This window comes from Vombatus ursinus, unplaced genomic scaffold, assembly GCF_900497805.2.
Source record: "Vombatus ursinus unplaced genomic scaffold, bare-nosed wombat genome assembly UNPS02014791.1, whole genome shotgun sequence".
NCBI classification, from domain to species: domain Eukaryota; kingdom Metazoa; phylum Chordata; class Mammalia; order Diprotodontia; family Vombatidae; genus Vombatus; species Vombatus ursinus.
Window position 1 is genome coordinate 14,683,827 of NW_020954569.1, and position 18,417 is coordinate 14,702,243.

The 18,417-nt window shown below is 34.7% G+C and overlaps 1 protein-coding gene across 2 annotated transcripts in view; it reads left to right on the forward strand.

Moving 5' to 3' along the window:
* Positions 1-18,417, forward strand: part of CDH10 (cadherin 10) — a 173,942-nt gene that overhangs the window by 146,766 nt on the left and 8,759 nt on the right. For both annotated transcript variants that reach the window (XM_027868978.1, XM_027868979.1), the window contains exons 8-9: positions 6,270-6,391; positions 14,529-14,637. In XM_027868978.1, the coding sequence (XP_027724779.1) occupies positions 6,270-6,391; positions 14,529-14,637 (231 nt within the window). The remainder of the gene's footprint in view (positions 1-6,269; positions 6,392-14,528; positions 14,638-18,417) is intronic.

Consider the following 18,417-nt stretch of genomic DNA (forward strand, 5'->3'; position numbering starts at 1 on the left):
GATTTGGAGTCAAAAGACCTGAATTCAAATCTGCCCTTGTCAGTTAATCACCAATCATCCTGAGCCACATTTTCATCATCTGAAAAATGAGGGTGTCAGCATCTGAATACCTTTCCATCTGTGATATATAAAAGACAGTATTTTTATTTTTTTTAGGCAATTGGGGTTAAGTGACTTGCCCAGGGTCACACACCTAGTAAGTATCATGTGTCTGAGGCTGAATTTGAACTCAGGTCCTCCTGACTTCAGGGCTAGTGTGCTATCCACTGTGCTACCTAGCTGCCCCTAAAACACAGTATTTTAAAAGAATAAATCTGTACTAATTTAAGATGAAGATTTTTTTTCTCAATAATGTTTTTTTTTCATATTCTAATAAGAGCTGTCTAGAGAAGACATTCTGTCACTTCCTTCCAAGTAGAGTTAATCACTATTTAGATTACACTGAATAAAAAATCAGGCCCTATGAAGGCAAGATTTAAAGAACACAACTGAATAAAAAACAATCAAGGTTAAATTTTCAGGATGATAAAGGAATAATAGTTTGTGCCAACTACCTGACCACCAGCTAAAAGTGAGTTTCTTCCCAGACTTAGCTACCAAACTGTGCCTACTCTTCAGATTAGTTTTAGATCAAGTAAAATTGATTTGAACCACTCTTGTTCCTCCCTCTCTAAAAATGGGGAGCAACACCACTGTCATTGGCATAGCCAACTGGTTTCTGAGCTCTGAGACTATAGATTTAAATGGGTAAACCTCTTGTGGCTAAAAGTAAAAATACATTTATTTTAAAATCAAATTTAAAAAAAAATATTTCATTTTAAGGAGTGTTTTTGTTGCCATCTCCAGCTGACTAGTAATAGTTGAATTGAATGTTCCCAGCGGGAGCAAGCGAGGTTAGGTCTTCCATTCCGGACACTCTAAAATTATGTCATTTTATACACTAAATTTGATGCTAAGTCTTCCTCTGCTCCAAAGGAGCTATTAACTGCATTTTATGATTCAAAGAGTTTGAGAAAATTAACTTTGAAATCTAGTAGAAATAATTAGGGCTTTGTTTAAAAAAAACCTATTCTAATATCTTTCTTCTTCCTCTTCTTCTTCTCCTCCTCCTCCTCCTCTTTTTCCTCTTCCTCCTCCTGTTCCTTTTCTTCCTCCTCTTTCTTCTCCTTCTTCTTTTCCTTCTTCTTCTTCTTCTTCTTCATCTTCTTCTTCTACTTCTTCTCCTCCTCCTCCTCCTCCTTTTTTTCCTCTTCCTCCTCCTGTTCCTTCTCCTCCTCTTCTTTCTCCTCCTCCTCCTCCTCCTCCTCCTTCTTCTTCTTCTTCTCCCTCTTGCTTTCACTCTTTCTCTGTCTTTGTCTCTGTCTCTCTATCTCTGTCTGTCTCTGTCTCTGTCTCTCTCTCTCTCTGTCTCTGTCTCTCTCTCTCTCACACACACACACATACACACAAATGAACTCAACTTTTTCTTTCCTGAAGTCAAATCAATCTGTAAATTAACTGTTTGAAATGCATACCTGCCAAAGTATGTATAATCAGGATCCTATTATGCCTTATGAGGCATTGCACATTAAGTGGAAAGGGGGAGAGAAGGAAGTAGCACAAAGGGATTGTTTTCACTCGGCCTTAACCTTTGTGGTTTATGGTAAATGTGTCATTCTCTAAGGCCCCTGAGTATGTCAAGAAGATATAAAAATACCCTGCTACTAAATGTGTCACCCACCACAGGCCCACAAGTTAAATTCTCAAGTTTTCTAGTATTGCATTACAGCCTATGACAAGTACTTGTACCCAGTAAACTATCTGATGCACTATATCATGACTGTGTTCCATCTTCAACTTCCTTTTTCAGAAATATCATTAAAAATGTCATTTGGTGAAGCCAGGCTGAAAATTATGGCTACTTGTTATGACTGAATTAACCCTGGCAGCTGGAGCAAATTAACACTTGTTAGTAGAACCAAATGAGCAGCCCCCAACACACTTCTGAGATGGATTTAACCATTATCATTGCAGTAAATTCTAAAGGTGGTGGCTATGTTTAAAGGAATCTATTTGCTGGACCCAGATACTTATTATTTTAGATAATTACCTTGAGTTTCTTCTTTGTTAAGCTCTGAAGACAGAGCCCTAGGATTTTTCTGGAATGTAAGGAGTGTTTCCTGTGTTAGTATTGATCATTGAAGCAAAGATTTAAAACCTTATTTTTCGCCACTTTTCTTCTATTTTGGAAGACAATGAAAAGAGTTAAAGTGACTTCAGTGCACTGGCTCAAGTTGTTTCCATGGAACAATTTGTCTTGTACAAATGTGGCAGGACCTATGACAAAGGCAACATGGTGAAAGTCTTAAGCCAGAATTCTGATTTACACAGAATATCTGAGCTCTCGGCCTGCCTCTGCCATTTACTAGCTGTATGACTCCTACAGCCTCAGTTTCTTCATTAGTAAAATGAAGTTAATAATACAAATACTCCTTTTCCAGAAACATCATTAAAAGTACCATTTGGTGAGGCCAGGCTGGAAATTACAATTATATATTACGACAAAATGAACTCTATTTGCTAGAGCAAATTAAGTGCCTCTTCAGGGCTATTGTGAGTAAACTGTAAAGACTAACAGAAATGTGTAGTATTTTAGTTACCAGATATAATTATGAAATAAACATAGAAGATGGGGAAGCTAGGTAAGAATTTAGAGACCATTTAGAAAAGTTAGAGAGTAGTCCAGACTCTTTTATTTTGGACATGAAGAAATTCAGATGCTGAATTCTGAATAAGTAAATTAAGACGTGGTATGTTTTTCGGTAAATCCATTTCTGTGAATTAACTAACAGTTTGAAGACTCCAATGACAAAAGACTGAAGCAGCTTTAAGTCCCAGTTTCGTATAAAGAAGGAATGTGGGAAACAAGCATTTATTCAGTGCTTACTATGTACCAACCAGACACTGTGCTAAGCAATTTTATAGGTTGTAACACAGCAGACACTGACAATACCAATTGCTGGGTGGGAGGCAGTGGAGGAGCTTTTGGGCTCCAGCTTCTAGTAGGTTCACTCTTGATCTGGGCAGCCAGAAGGACAGGAATGGAAATGTAATGAGGGGTTAAATAATTCATTATTCTTCTCAAGTGGGTTGCTGATAATGGGAGCACCAACTCCTACAGCTTCCTACAACTCCTGTAGCCTTCCTTGTTGGAGGAGGCAAGAATGCACAAAGTAGGAGCTCCAACTCCTATCATATTCCCCTAAATCTCAGTAGGGCCGATTGAGGGAAGCACAGTATTAAACTGTCACATTCCCCCCAAGCCTTGATGGGGGCAGGTCAAAACATGGACAGCATTCAGCTGGCACATACTCCAAAGCCCCACTCACTAACCAGTGCTCACTTGATTTATAGGGGAGCACACAAAGAAGGCAATTTGCCGGCAGTGGCCTCACAAGTTTACATTATCTTTAACAATATTGTGGTGAATCAGTATAGCACAAGCACAGTTTGCTGTTTACAAAATAACTCAAATGTTTACATTATCTCATCATTATATCTCACTGTGCAGTTGTAGTAGAAATTGTTTACCATGTGAAATCCTGGGGACTAGTAGATTGTTATGGCCATGGATCCTGGAAACTAGTATCTAGGCTTCTGCCAATTATTATCTGAAAAAGGAATAGCAAAATCTACCTTACATATACAGGTATTATTTAATTTGCTATTATGATCTCCATTTTACATTTGAGGAAAGTGAGGCAGTTAGAAATTAAAGGCACAGCTTAAGAGTAGTAGGATTTGAACACAGGTCTTTCTGACTTTATGTCCAATATTCTATCCTCCATATGAAGGGTGCAGGGGGAAAAATTCCTCTGCTTCTCTTGTAATTCTTTGTGGTAAAAAGAGTAGACCTGCTACCAATAGAACAATTATCCTTACATGAAGATTTTAGAAAGTCACTACCACTGTGCATATGAAAAAAAAAGAAGAAGGAGAAGGAGGAGGAGGAGGAGAAGAAGAATAAGAGCATCTATGGAAGAGATGCCAAAAAATGTAAAAGGAATGTGTGTGAAGGCACCTCCCCCAGATTCTTCATCTGAGTTTTCTATTAAGCATGATGTTCTTCATCACAAGATGATGTTTGAGCATAGCTATGGCAGAGGGAAAGACAGTCTCATCTCCTTATTCTTCTACACATATTTTTCAGACACACCCACATGCCTTTTGCACATAACTGTATAGGATGATAAATGGAGCAATACAGAAGCATCTATTGTGTGCAGAGCATATTCTCCAAGTCCTATATGAAAATGAAAAGTTTAAATGCAGCCTAAATCTCGCTTCTCAAGGATATTAAAGTCCTGGTAACTCTGGAGCAGAGGTGCAGATGAAGGCCACACAGGAAGAGAAGATCAAAAATATTTTGTGTTAGAATAGTGGGGCCACAAGTGTAAAAGCCATGGGCCAGCTGAGATTTGAGCCAGGTCTTGGAAAAAGATGGTGAATATGAACTGGTAGAGAGGAAATGTTAAATCATGAAATCATAGTATCATAGTGTTAGAATTTGATAGTACTGAAAAGGGGAGGAATCTGGGATCCAGAGAAGCTGACTGACTTGTCCAAGATCACACGACTACTAAATGGAAGATTTGGGATCTTAGCCTCAGAACTATTTTCCTTGATAAATTAAATTCAAACCACTCCACTCTCCCCTCTCCCCACTCTCACCCCTGCAAATGCCTACTCAGCTATTTAGTCCTGGGTAATAACATCAGGCCATGCGTATTTAAAAGCATGATGATTTTATCATTTTGGTAAAAAATATACATCTTTAAGAGACAGCAGGGTATAATATATAAAGAGCTGACCTTGAAGACTGTAAGCACTGAGTTCATTCCTGTCCTTGACACATACTGGCAGTGCTTCTGTGTGCAAGCTACTTAACCACTCAGTGCTCTCAGCAAATCTCTAATGGTATAATTTTCAGAGAAGCTGCCTTCCTTTACTGAAAGAGGGAGTTTCTCATCTAGGAATTCTATATACCAGTGGCATCCCAGGTCCTGGCCCTATCACTGTACTTCCTTGAAGAGTAGTGAACAGGTAATAAGCAAGAACAATATAATTCCAGCTATTAACAACTACAATTGCAGTAATAACATATTTTCACTGCTATACCTAGGGTTGTAGGATACCATATCAAGAATATCATCTGCAGCAGCGGGGAACCTATGGCCTCGAGGCCACATGTGACCCTCTAGCACCTCACGTGGGGCCCTTTGACTGAATCCAAACTTGGCAGAACAAATGAGTTGCCTCGAGGCCACAGGTTCCCCACCCCTGATCTAGAGGGTCATAGATTCAGAACTGAGTAAGTTTAGAAGGAAAGTTCTTGGCAGTGGAAAGCACACTAACTTTAAAGTCAGAAGAACTGGGTTCAAATGCTACCTCTAACAATTATTGCCTATGTTAAGAAAGGTGAGTCACTAAACCTCCCTAAACCTCAATTAACCTCATCTTTAAAATTGGAGGATTAAACTAGGTAATCTTTAACATTACTTTTAGATCTGTAATCCTAAATCACCTAGTCTTGTCTTCTTATTTTACAAATGAGTTTCAGAGAATTGAAGTGATTTGCTCAAGGTCCTACAGTTAGTAAGTTGCATAGCCTTCATGCAAACCCAGGTGCTTTCTTTCCAAATACAGGGTATCGCAGAAGTCTTAAGAGTAGTTTTAAACTTTAATATCTTAAAGCTGCACTAAGACTTCTGGGACACCCTGTATAGTACATTTCCTGTATTACATCTTGTTGCCTCTCTATGATTAATTCTTAAAATAAGAGGATGTTTAGATAACTTCATGTGATTGAACTAATGCCTAAGATAAACATTATACATATTCTATTTGGGTTTTCACATTTACATGCTGTCTTCTAAATAAGCTAATAAACAATATATGACCACCATAGAAAAGCTGAAATATTTCTAATAGTTATGTAAATATTTTTCAGTTTTCCAGAATAACATGAGCCCCAAAATAATTGAAATCATTGCTATTTAATTATTCTAACATACTATTTAATGTTACATTTTATTGTATTATAATAGAGCAGAAATAATGTTTATTTACTTTAGAACATTCTGAGTTTCACTTGATAGAAAAATAAAGAAAAAAACTTAATTCTGACACAAGGGATGTTCCCTTGCATTATAGCTAGTGCTGACACGTTCCTATCAGTGTCTATGTATTTCTGTTGATAGCAAATCAAGGTTTTTCTTTCCCTCTCCTAGACAACCCAAAAGAGACAACTCGTGTAACAGTTTTTGTCAGAATTTTGGATGTCAATGACAATGCTCCACAGTTTGCTGTGTTCTATGACACCTTTGTATGTGAGAATGCAAGACCTGGACAAGTAAGTGTCTCTGAAATTTAACAACATAATAATTTTTAACTTTTTTTAATAAAAGTAATACCTTGTTAATGAGAACATTCAGAGGGGAAAAAGGGAGAGTGTGGAAGGAGAGGAAGAGACAGACAGAAAGACAAGAGACAGAGTGAGAAAAAGACAGATTTATAGGGATTATGATAGGACCCTTAATTCCTTTTTAATGATTCTTAAAGTCTTGTAGAAGTTGTAGCTGCTTGCCACCACAAGGCAGTGAGTGGGTAGGTACAAGTAATTTCCAAACTCTTTGAAAAGCAAAAGAAAATCCTTCTGCTTTTTCAGATAAATATTGAAAACCACTAGATGAAGAGGGTAAGTGAAAGCAGTGGAAGACACAGAGAGAATTAAAGGATAGGAACAGATCCAAAGGGGTAGAAAGAGATTCATTTAATTCCAGGATGTAGAAATGGAATTAAAATATGACTATGTGGTAGTAAAAGAGGAATCAAACCTTAGATATATGCATTAAATTTCAGAATTACAGCAGCATGAAATTATCTAATGACATATTTCTTTATAAAGCTCTCCTTGAATCAGCTTTATGTATTTACTCCTAAAACCTTTGCTTCAGTAGATTCATTTTGTAGTTTGAAAAGGCTGAACATGTGAATCTGAATGAAATACTCTTAATTGGTTTCAGCACTATCTTCACAGAAGGAAGCAGAATGTTATAAATAATAATTGGGAATCAAATTTTTCTTTCGAAGAAAGAGAACCCATCACAGAATCACATTATGTTTTGACATCATTTCATGGTTTTTATAAACATCAATGTCACTATTACATTTTTATGCAAATACATTACCGTATCTCTCAAATTCTTCCTATTAAATAATCAAACAAGTTCAACAGTGCTTATACAGTTTTTGAAATGGTAAATTTGTGTCAAAAGGATTTTATTTTTCCTTTCAAATGCTATGGAAAACTGGAGTTCAGCATATTTGTATGCCTTGTTTGTTAATGTTGTATTGAAATCCAGAATACTGTACTTAGGTCATTTTAATGACCTGTAAGTCTTGTTAATATTTCTGTTTTACCTCTTGAAAGTTGTTCCCCAGCCAGATGTTTATTCTTTGCCTGTGGTCACCCTATTCCAGTTGACTATCCCAAAATAGAGTGATTCAAAAATTTAAACCTATATTTAACTTGTCTGTCTTTTACATATGAACAGACTAATTTTCCTAGATTTATAGACACAATAGATCTATAAAAGTAAATTTCTTATGTATTTGTTTGGACAATCTCAGTTTGACAACAATAATAATAATAATGATAGCTACCATTTATAAAGCTCTTTAAGATTTGGAAAACACATTACAAATATCTCATTTTATATTCATAACTGCCCTGTGAGCTAGGTGCTATTTTGCAGCTGAGGAAATGGAGCCATATAAGTTAAGTGATTTGCCCAGAGTCACACAACTAGTAAAAATCTAAAGTGGTATTTGAACCCAGATTTTTATAACTCTTAAGTTCAACACTCTGTCCACTGTGCCACCTAGTTCACAATGACAATAACAGATCCTATTCACATATCCCTAGGAACCAGATTATGCTCTATCTGAAAGGTACAAAAAGCTTTTTAAACAAAAGTCAGTCATTTAACAAGCATTTATTAAACACTTACTCTGTCAGGTACTGTACTAAGTATTTGAGATTCCAAAGCAAAACAAAAACAAAAACCCTTCACACACTAATGAATGTTCTTTCTCTTCAAGGATTGTTTTCGAAGAGAAAACCTACAAATAACTAGGTACAAACACATACATGTGTATACATATAGGCATATGTATACACAGTTACACATATATGTAAACATGCACTTATATATAGCAAGCTACATATGTAAACATATCTGTATATAGCACATATGTATATTTATATATTGTTTTATGTAGTTTGAAAACTAGATATGTGTATATATTTATGTGTATATGTATGTAATCTACCTATTTAGTTAGTAAATCAAAGGTAATCTCTGGGGGAAGGTACTAGCAGTGAGGTGGAAGGTAGGCAAGGAAAGGCTTCTTGAAGACTACATAATTTGAACTATGTTAAAGAAAGCCAGGGAATCTAGGAGTTAGAGATAAGGAAAGTGAATATTTCAGGCATCAGTGCTGCAAGTTAACAGTTAGGAGATGGGGTGTTATGTGAGAGAAAATGGCAAGTAGAGAGTGTATAGGAGAGTAATATGTAAGATGATGAATGAAGTAGGAAGTTTTCTGGTTAAAAAAAGGTTTTAAATACCTAATAGAACATTTTATATTTGATCCTGGAGGTAATAGAGAGTCACTGTAGTTTATTTACTAGTCAGGGCAATGACATGGTCATAACTTTGCTTCAGGAAAACTACTTTCGCAGCTGAATAGAACATTGATTGAAGTGAGGAGAGTATCAAAGGAGACAGACCAATTATAAATTAATTGAAATAATCCAGGCAAGAGACATTGAAGACTTGTATTGTGTGGAGATAAGAAGAAAAATATGAGTAATGATGTGAAAAGAAGAAACAACAAGAATTTACAACAGAATAAAATACATGTAGTGAGCACAAATGAGAAATAGAAAAGGATGATCACACCTAGTTTGTGAGTCTAGGTGACTGGCAGGATGATGGTACCCTTGACAGTAATAGGAAGGATAGAAAAAGAGATGGAATTGGTAGGGGGGGTGGGGGCAAGAGATAATGAATTCTGTTTTGAATATGCTGAATTTGCAATACCTGAAAACATACATTATGAAACGTCAAAAAGGCCTTGCCCATACAGAACTAGTGTTCTAGTGTTCAGGAGAGAGATGAAAGCTGGATAAATTGATCAGGGAATAATCTACCTAAAGATGATAATTAAACCTGCTGGAGCTGATGAGATTATCAAGCAAAATAGTACATAGGGAAGAGGGAAATGGTGCCAGGACAGATCCTTAGGAGAAGTTGACATTTAGTCAGCACAATATGGGTGAAGATCTGGCAAAGGAGACAAAAAAGGAGCTGTCAAATAGGAAGAAGGAGAAAAAGTAGTGACTAGTGTCATGAAAACCTAGAGAGAAAAAAGGTTTTCCATGAAGAGAGAATGAGTAATAGTGTCAAAATCTTCAGAGGTCAAGAAAGATGTGCTTGAGAAAAGATTTGACCATTTAAAAGATGATTGGTAACTACAGACAGAGTAATTTCAATTGAATAATGAAGTTAAAATATTTGTATGTATTTATAATGCTGTTAATTTGTGTAATTTCATAAAGAAAGACAAATGCTTTAAAATGGAGAATTTTAATTAATATATTTGCAATAGCTATTACTCAGTTGAAACCTACTGTACTAAGAATGACATATTGATTTGAAATCACAATTGGTCTGTAAGCCTTTTAATGAAAGTATAATACAAATGTAACTAAAATGATTTCACCTTGAACTTTTATATTTAGTTTTGATTACTTATTGGATTTCCATATAGGATAATATTGTTGTTTCATAAGCTTATCATCAATTTCTAGCAGCAGTAATTGTGGTGGTTACTAAAAAGTGGTAATAGAGGCATAAAATAGGGAGACAAATGTTTACCTGAGGTTTTTGCCCATGTCCTGAAGGACATACTTTGTAGATTGTAAACAAAACAAATCCATACAGAGGTCAGGTGCTCTGAATACTTCTTGCTGATGACATTGTACTGATTGCATTGATTTTTAGGATACCACATAATTTTTTTTAATGAACATTGTTAAAAACCAAAGGAAACAACAACCTTAACCATTCAGATGGGGGAAGGAGGGTAAAGAGGAAAAAAAAAGTTATCATCCAGATTTTGACATGGGAACAGAATTGTTCCAATAGTACATACGTCTCAGATAGTTCCTGCAGATGGACAGCGAGTTTGGCCTATAATTGAATAGGAGGCAGAGACTAGATTTAATCATATCCAGGAAGTTGAATAGTGCTTTCAATTATCTTAACCTATTTGCTGCTGTATAGTTAACAGTTGTCCTTTTAACATCAACATTCTTTAGTTTATACTATCTGGCTGCAAATCATGGAAAACCATGTAGCCAAAGGCACATGCATTTCAAGTGACCAAATAGGCAATGAAACACACACACACACACACACACACACTCATCCTGATAGATATAAAGTAGACTGAAACATCTTTTTCATTGAAGACTTCCAAAAGATATCATCCAAGACATATTATTAGAGAAAAAATGGCCAAAAAGCGAAGATGGGAGATCAAAATTTAGGTGTTTAATTTGCTTGTTGGAATATTTGAAATATTATAAGAACCAAAGGAAAACCTTACTTCAGATTAATTTAGCAACCTATTTGCTAGGTCTTATAATACAAATTTAACAAAAAGTAGCTCGATGCCCAGACAGCTAGATTTATACTTGATATATAGAAAAGGCAGAAGCCATGCAAAGGTGGAATTGGCAGCCTTATAGGTGTTTCTGAGTTTCTCCTCCCTGGAGGTCTTCATGTCAAAGCTGTATTGTTGCTTGGTGGTATATTTTAAAGTAGATTTGTATTCAAGTTCATGTAAAATGATTGTAGTTGGACTTAAGTTGTCTTTTAAATATGAGCCAGCTCTGCCTTCTGGGGGGCTACCTGAACTTCTTGAATTATTGAAAGCTAAGATCTCATCTGCACCATCAATTGTGATTTAGAATTTTAATTTTACAAATGGTTTTAACTATCTGATTAGGACTTTACTATCTATATGGTAAACGTGATTTGTTTGACTTTATATTTGTTTTTCTCCTTATCTTTTAAATTATTTGTATTTCATTTAAGCATGGGGGTTTTTTTAAGTTTTTTTTTTATCAGCAAACAAAAGATAAAGTAAGAACTGAAATTCTTTATACCCCTTAATCAACTGTGTGATTGTTAAAATGCAATCTGTTATAAGGAATCATCTACCAAAACCTAGATGTTCCTCTCTCATCTCTTTTCTTAAAGAATAGCCCCTTTGTATTAACATATTGAAAATTTGAAAGGATAAATACACTTTGAAACTACTAAATGCTCTGTTGTGAATGTTTTGAGTGGAATGATATTTAATGCAGAATAATAGAAATAACACTGTTACATTTTAATTGAATATCATATGATACACACATGCACCATTTGAACTGTGGATGTTTCCCTGAAGGGAAAAATGATTAAAGATAATGTCTATAATGTTTACCCATCTGGTCAATTTATTTTGGAATATTTAAATGAATATGCAATCTCAACACGGATATTCTCTCCAAAGATGCAGAATTTGAGAGTTGGGAGAGACCTCAATAGTTATATAGCTGAAGTCATACATATAAGGAATCCCTAATACAATAAAACCAATAAATGGCCATACAGCCTTAGCTTGAAGATTTTCAAGAGAAGGAACTTATTCCCTTTTGAGACAGATCATTTTAATTCACCATTGCCTGCCTAATCCTGCATGACTCTTTCTCATATTCTCCCATAAGTTAACAACAAAGCATCTATTCAAGATATTGAGGCTCTTTTCCTAGTTCTCTTGATATTTTGAAGATACCAAGAAAGCATGTGGAAATCTCACTTTCACCACATACCCAATCCACCTTTTTTATTGTACATATTTGATGATATTTTTTTCTTTGCTCCTCTTTTGTGATTTCTTGTTTATACTATATTTAACTGCTCATCTTCCTCTCCTGAGCCATAACCAAGTGGCTTTCCATCAATTCAGTCACTTGACTACAAAAGCAAACAATTTGTTTAAACATTGACTTGAATCAAATTTAAAATTAATGAATATTTATCATCATGAAGATGATCTGAACTTTTAGTGAATTTACAAGAACCTCTGGTAAAATACCAGAAACTGGCTTTAACACAAAATGAACTGACTGGTTCATTTTTATTAAGAGTTTTTAAAATAGAAATGATGGATTTACCAAATTCACCAATTAATTTTATCTAAATATTTGAATATGATCTGTTTCTCTACTCCGTTCAGTTTGATTATGTTGAATATGTGTGTCTTTCATGTTAATAAAATTTCCATGATAAAGTTTAGAGACTTGTGGACAATGTATATTTTTATAATGAACATAGATTGAGGATTTCATTGTTTAGATTGCAGATATACTTTCATCTCTCCTATCTATTAATCAATCCTTAAGACACCATTCTACTCTCCTTTACAATAAGAAAGTGACTACTCTTCCAAATTTCTTAGTCTTTTCTTTTCTTTTTCGTAATCACCAAACATATCTCTCCTGTATTTTATGGCCAAAGTAATTAAGAAGTCCATTTGTAAAAGGTACCTCCACTTTCTCTCCTCTTACTCTCTTCTTAACTCTCTACAATCTGACTTCTGATGTCATTATTGAACTAAAACTGCTCTCCAAAGTTACCGGTAATCTCATAACTGTCAAATCTAATGATCTTTTTTTTCAATTTCCACCCTTCTTGAACTCTGCAGCTTTGTTATTGTTGATTACCTTCCTCTCCTTTATAATATTTTCTCTCTAGGCTTTCATGACATTGCTCTTTCCTCATTTTCCTCCTGCCTATCTGTCTAATCTTCAAGTTCCTTTGCTGTATCTTCATCCAGGTCAAACCTGCTAACCATGGGTATCTGGAGCCTTCTTCTCCTTTCCCTCTACAATTTCACTTAATGATATCTTTAGCTCCCATGGATTCAATTTTTGTCTTTATGTTGGTGATCCTCAAGTTTATTTATCTAATCCAAACTGCTGCTCTGACTTCACTTCCTCATCTTTAACTTCCTAGTGGACATCTCAAACTAGATGTCCTATAGAAATCTTAAACTCAACACATCCAAAGCTGAACTCATAATGTCCCCCCAAAAAGCTCCCCCATTACAAACTTCCCTATGATTGCTGAAAGTACTACCATCCAATGAGTTACTAGGCTCACAACCTAGGTGTCATCCTTGAATCTTTAATCTCTCTCTTCTGCTATATCTAATCTGTTTCCAAAGTCTTTTAATTTTACCTTTGTAATATCTTTTGAATGTCGCCTTCTCACCTGCACATTGCTGTCACCTTTGTGTAGGCCCTCATCACCTCAAACCTGGACTATTGCTGTAACCTGAAGGTTGATCTCCTTGGCACAAGCCTCTCACCATTCCAATCCATCCTCCACTCAGCTGTCAGTTATCTTCCTAAAGCGTAGATCTGACTATGTTACCCTCCTATCCTATAAATGCCATTGACTTCTAATACCTCAGGCTCAAAAATAAAATCAACTGACGTTCAAAGGCCTTTACAAACTTACCCAACACCCCCAAATTTCCTGTCTTCTTACATCTTGCACCCTCTCTCCAGCCCCACCCCATCCCCAAGTAGGCTTTGATCCAGTAACACTGACTTCCTTGTTATTTCTCAAAATACACAGCATCTCTGACTCCAGACATTTTCACTGGCAATCGTTCATGTATGTAATACTCTCCTCCCTCCTCTCCCATTCTCTACCTCCTGGCTTCCCTGGCTTCCTCCAAGTCTGAGTTAAAGCACTGTCTTCTACTGGAAGCCTTTCCTAACATCCCCTTAATTCTATTACTTTCCCTTCATTGTTAATTTCCTATTTATCCTGTTTATAGTTTATTTGTACCTACTTATTTGCTTGTTGTCCTTTCCATTAGATTGTGAGCTCCCTGAGGGTAAATACTATTTTTTTTTTTGCCTTTCTTTGTATCCCTAGCAATAAACACAGTGTCTGGCTCAAAGGAAAGTCTAATTAAGGTTTATTGATTAATGGACTATTTTTCTAGAGCTATGTAAGAAAATATGTAAAATAAAATCTCAGCCACAGATGATATAACTAAAGTCATTGCCTCCAACTATAAAAGTCACTTTTTGCTAAGGTAAACAAAAATGGATGTTTCCAGTTTATTAAAATATAAAAAAATATCAAATTAAAATACAAGTTTAAGCAATATTGATTGATTGACCTAGAGCTAGAAACTTGAATCTATGCCAATATATAAAAAAGAAAACAAATCTAGTGTTACTGAATAAATTATGGTGAGGGAAGGTAGAGACTCCAGGGGTATTGCATGTGAAGTTTCCAGTTATCTGCATGGCAGTAGCACTTTTAATGTGTATTTTCTTTTCTCTGCAGCTAATACAGACTATCAGTGCAGTGGATAAAGATGATCCCTTAGGTGGACAGAAATTTTTCTTCAGTCTAGCTGCTGTCAACCCAAACTTCACAGTCCAGGATAATGAAGGTATATTTCAGATCTGACAGTATAATGAATTTCCTTTAAAGGATTACTTACCAAATTTATGATATGTCATAAATAGTTTAGAAGACCTCAAGGAAGTTGATATTCTAATAATATTATAAATTGTATTGAATGGTTTAATGAGTTACGAATTCTTTAACATTTTTAATAATCAATAACACCTTCAAACACACAAGATTCAACAACCTTTGCTCCCCACCAAACACACACACACATCAGGCCTCTTTACATGAAGGTATGTAAGTGATAAAAATTACTGGGGAAATAAAAAGAAGAAAAGATTACTCTGAAAGTGATATGACTGGTTGGTTCATTGACCTGAATAGAAGAAGCTTTTTGTTAACTGACAAAGGTTATTAAAGTTGAGCTCTAACTATACCACGTATTTTAAGTGCATATAACATAGAAAAAAAAGTAGAGTCAAGGAATAAAAAAGAAATCGGTGAATAGGAAAGAGAGAAAAACCGCATAAATAGCATAAAATAGAAATAACAATGGGGATATAGAGAAGCAGACCTACAGAAAATAATAAAAAATGACATTTGAGAGTAGAGACACATGTAAGGCAAGAGAGAGAAGAAACATTACTTAGAAGAGCAAAACAGACAGAGCAGCCCTACATATGTACAACTTGATAGCCCTTGAAGCTATTTTAGACTGGGACAGAAATTTATCTCCATGATGATTATCTTGTATCATCAAGAAAAAGATAAATGTCCAGTATACTTTGTATGCAAAGACAGGGAAATGTGTGATATATTTTAGAGAGAGCAGTATCAAAAATATGTATTTTAAGTTTTGGGACTTAAAGGTTAGAATGTAAGTTGCTTGGAAAACTAATTCATCTGGAACACCTTCCCTATGCATTCAGGATAACTAAGGTAGTACTGCAGCTAGTAATTCTCCGTGTGTGTATTCTTTTGTTTTTAATTTATTTAGAACCTTTTTGAATGAATAATATTATGGTAAAGGTGGTTTTCATTATTCAATAAGCATTAAAATATTTATTTATTTTGTGATAGGTGCTGAAGGAATATGTAAAAACTAGACACTGTTATTTCAATGAATTTATAATCTAGTTGGGGGAATTTTAAGGCATATGAACAAATAATTGTTATAAAAGGAAGTATATTACCAGTGTAATAAGGAAATCACAAAAATAATTTAAGCATCAAGGGAAATAATTCTAGTTGGCATGAGGAGAGAAATTTTAATGAAAGAGGTGGTATTTCAATGGGCCCTTGAAGAATGGCTATGATATCAAGAGGCAGAGATGGTAGGTTACAGAATTCCAGGCATGAAAAAATGAGATAGGAGAGTTCATGTCATGTAAAATCAATATTCAGGGTTTAGCTCACTTTAGTCTCAAGTACAGGAGATATGTAGGAAAGTAGTGAATGATAAATCTGGAAGAGTGATTTTTTTTGTTCAGAGCATGAAGGACCTGATATAGCATGAGAGAAGTCTGAACTATACTTGGTAAATAATAGAAGACCTAGGAGCAGGGAACTCACATTTTGTAAACAGTGGGTTACACAAGGAAGACATCAAAAGTATAAAGCTTAGTTAGTTGATGAAAATAAGGCCCAGAATATTATAGCGTAGTGTCAGAGGCAATGGGAGGGAAAGGAAAGAGTTGAGTTACTCATAGTATCTCCTTCAAGAAAACTGTGCTCTCCTACTACTCCCAATTTTTCTTCTCAAAAAGTCAGAAATTTTGATAGGCACTATGATGTAATGAAAAGGCACTGTTCGAATACATAACCTTTCTTGATCTCAATCACTTTTCCATGAAGGAAAAATAAAGTCTTAGACTAGATGTTTTTCAATTGTAAATCAATTCAAGTCAACAAACATTTATTGATCATTCACCATTTATCATTTATTGTGAGAAATGCTAACAAAGCTAGGTCACTTAAAGCAGTTAATAAGGGCAATTAATTCATTCTTCATGAAGCTTATAAATTAGTAGATAAGATAAGGAATACATAATAATTACAATGCAAGACATGAATATGGACAATTCATAGGGCAGATACATAATGCTTTGGGAGCATGAAGGGGGATATGTATGTATGTATGTATCTGTCTATCTATCTATCTATCTATCCATCAATTTTTCCTTCTTAATAATAAGAAAATGTAATTCCTGCTGTATTCCACCCTACTGAGACACTTGTTTGAATTAGGATAATATATTTTAGGGAACATTGATATTTTGAACGGAATCCAGAGTAAGGCCAAAAGGATGGTGAAGAACTCTGAAAGCCCTTCATATAAAGTGCAACTTTGGCCTAGTTATGCACTGAAGAAATGTTCTAAGAATTTCCAAAGTTCCTGAAATGTATTTGAATTTGGTTATTTGTAAAAACTTCCCCTCTCAAGAGGTGTGGACAACATAGAAATTACCATTTTGCTCATATTATAAATCATAAAACCATTGACATATTTAGAATAGATGAAGCAGAATTAATTCCCTTTGAGATTTTTTTTTACAATAATCAGTGAGTTGCCAGTGTTGATATTTTAAAGTGAAAAAAAGTTTGGGACCTATCTATCCAAAGAGATTCTTATTCAGCTTTTTGGCTAACTAGGATATTGATTTTTTTTTATTTCTTTGATTTTCAGTGATCTGGATAAATACAAAACTCTTAATATGGGCAGGAGCAAAATTGTACCCAATCAATCAACAAGGAGTTAATAAACATATTATATGCCAAACTCTGGGGATGCAAAGAAAAAAAATGAAACAACCCTTACTGCCAATTGAAATAACTTGAACTTCATTTTTAGTAATATCACTGCTATGATTCTAAATTCCATTCAGTAAAACATATAGTCCTGCAAAGCCTTTTACCTCTGTAAACTTATTCTTATTACTGACCAAGGAAATTGGGATTGACATATGTATAATTGGTTTAGCAAAACATCACATTTGTTAGAAAATCAGCTCAAGAAAGTTTTCAAATAACAGTGGGAGAATAATATCATCCTCATTTAGAAAGAGCCAATCCACAAACTTCTCTGTCTACTAAAAGGAATATGGAAAATTGGGATTTATTTGATAACTCAACTATTTTTCCAGCTAACATATACTACTCAGCATAGTTTATTACAAAATGAAGATAAGTAATAGGCACATATTAGTAAACAAATAATGGAACATTTTGCTTTTGTTAAATTTACTTTTCATTTTTAGCCAAAGGATTTTCAAGGTAATGTCGATAGTCTAAATATCCCAAATATAATTGTATTGTGGGCTTTCTTGCAGATACTTCTAAAGTTCTTAACCAATTTATCCATTCATCTTTGAATGGTTCCCTCCCATTGGGGCACCAGTTGCTCAGTAATCATATTCTTTCCTGCCTTTCAGAAAATAGAAATGAGCAATATATATTACCATTAAATCCATTCTATGATGATTTTTAAACTGCTTATTTTGACACTAACTTGAATCAGAATAGAATTTAACATGTCTCTTAATTAATTTGAAGACATTGCCAAGTTACAAAAGAAACTTTAATTTTAATTATGTTACCATTTATAACCACATAAAAATAATCAAAGTACTCATAAAACCATTTTTAAAAATACATATTATTCTTAACTTTGTGATTCCTCTGAAGTTTATATGTAAAGTATCTACTCTATGATATATTTGGTTATCATATTTCTTATCCTCAAAAACACATGAAGATTCCATCAGTATTATTATGGAGAGGTTGGAATTTTGATCATCTCATTTCATGACTTGAAGATCTC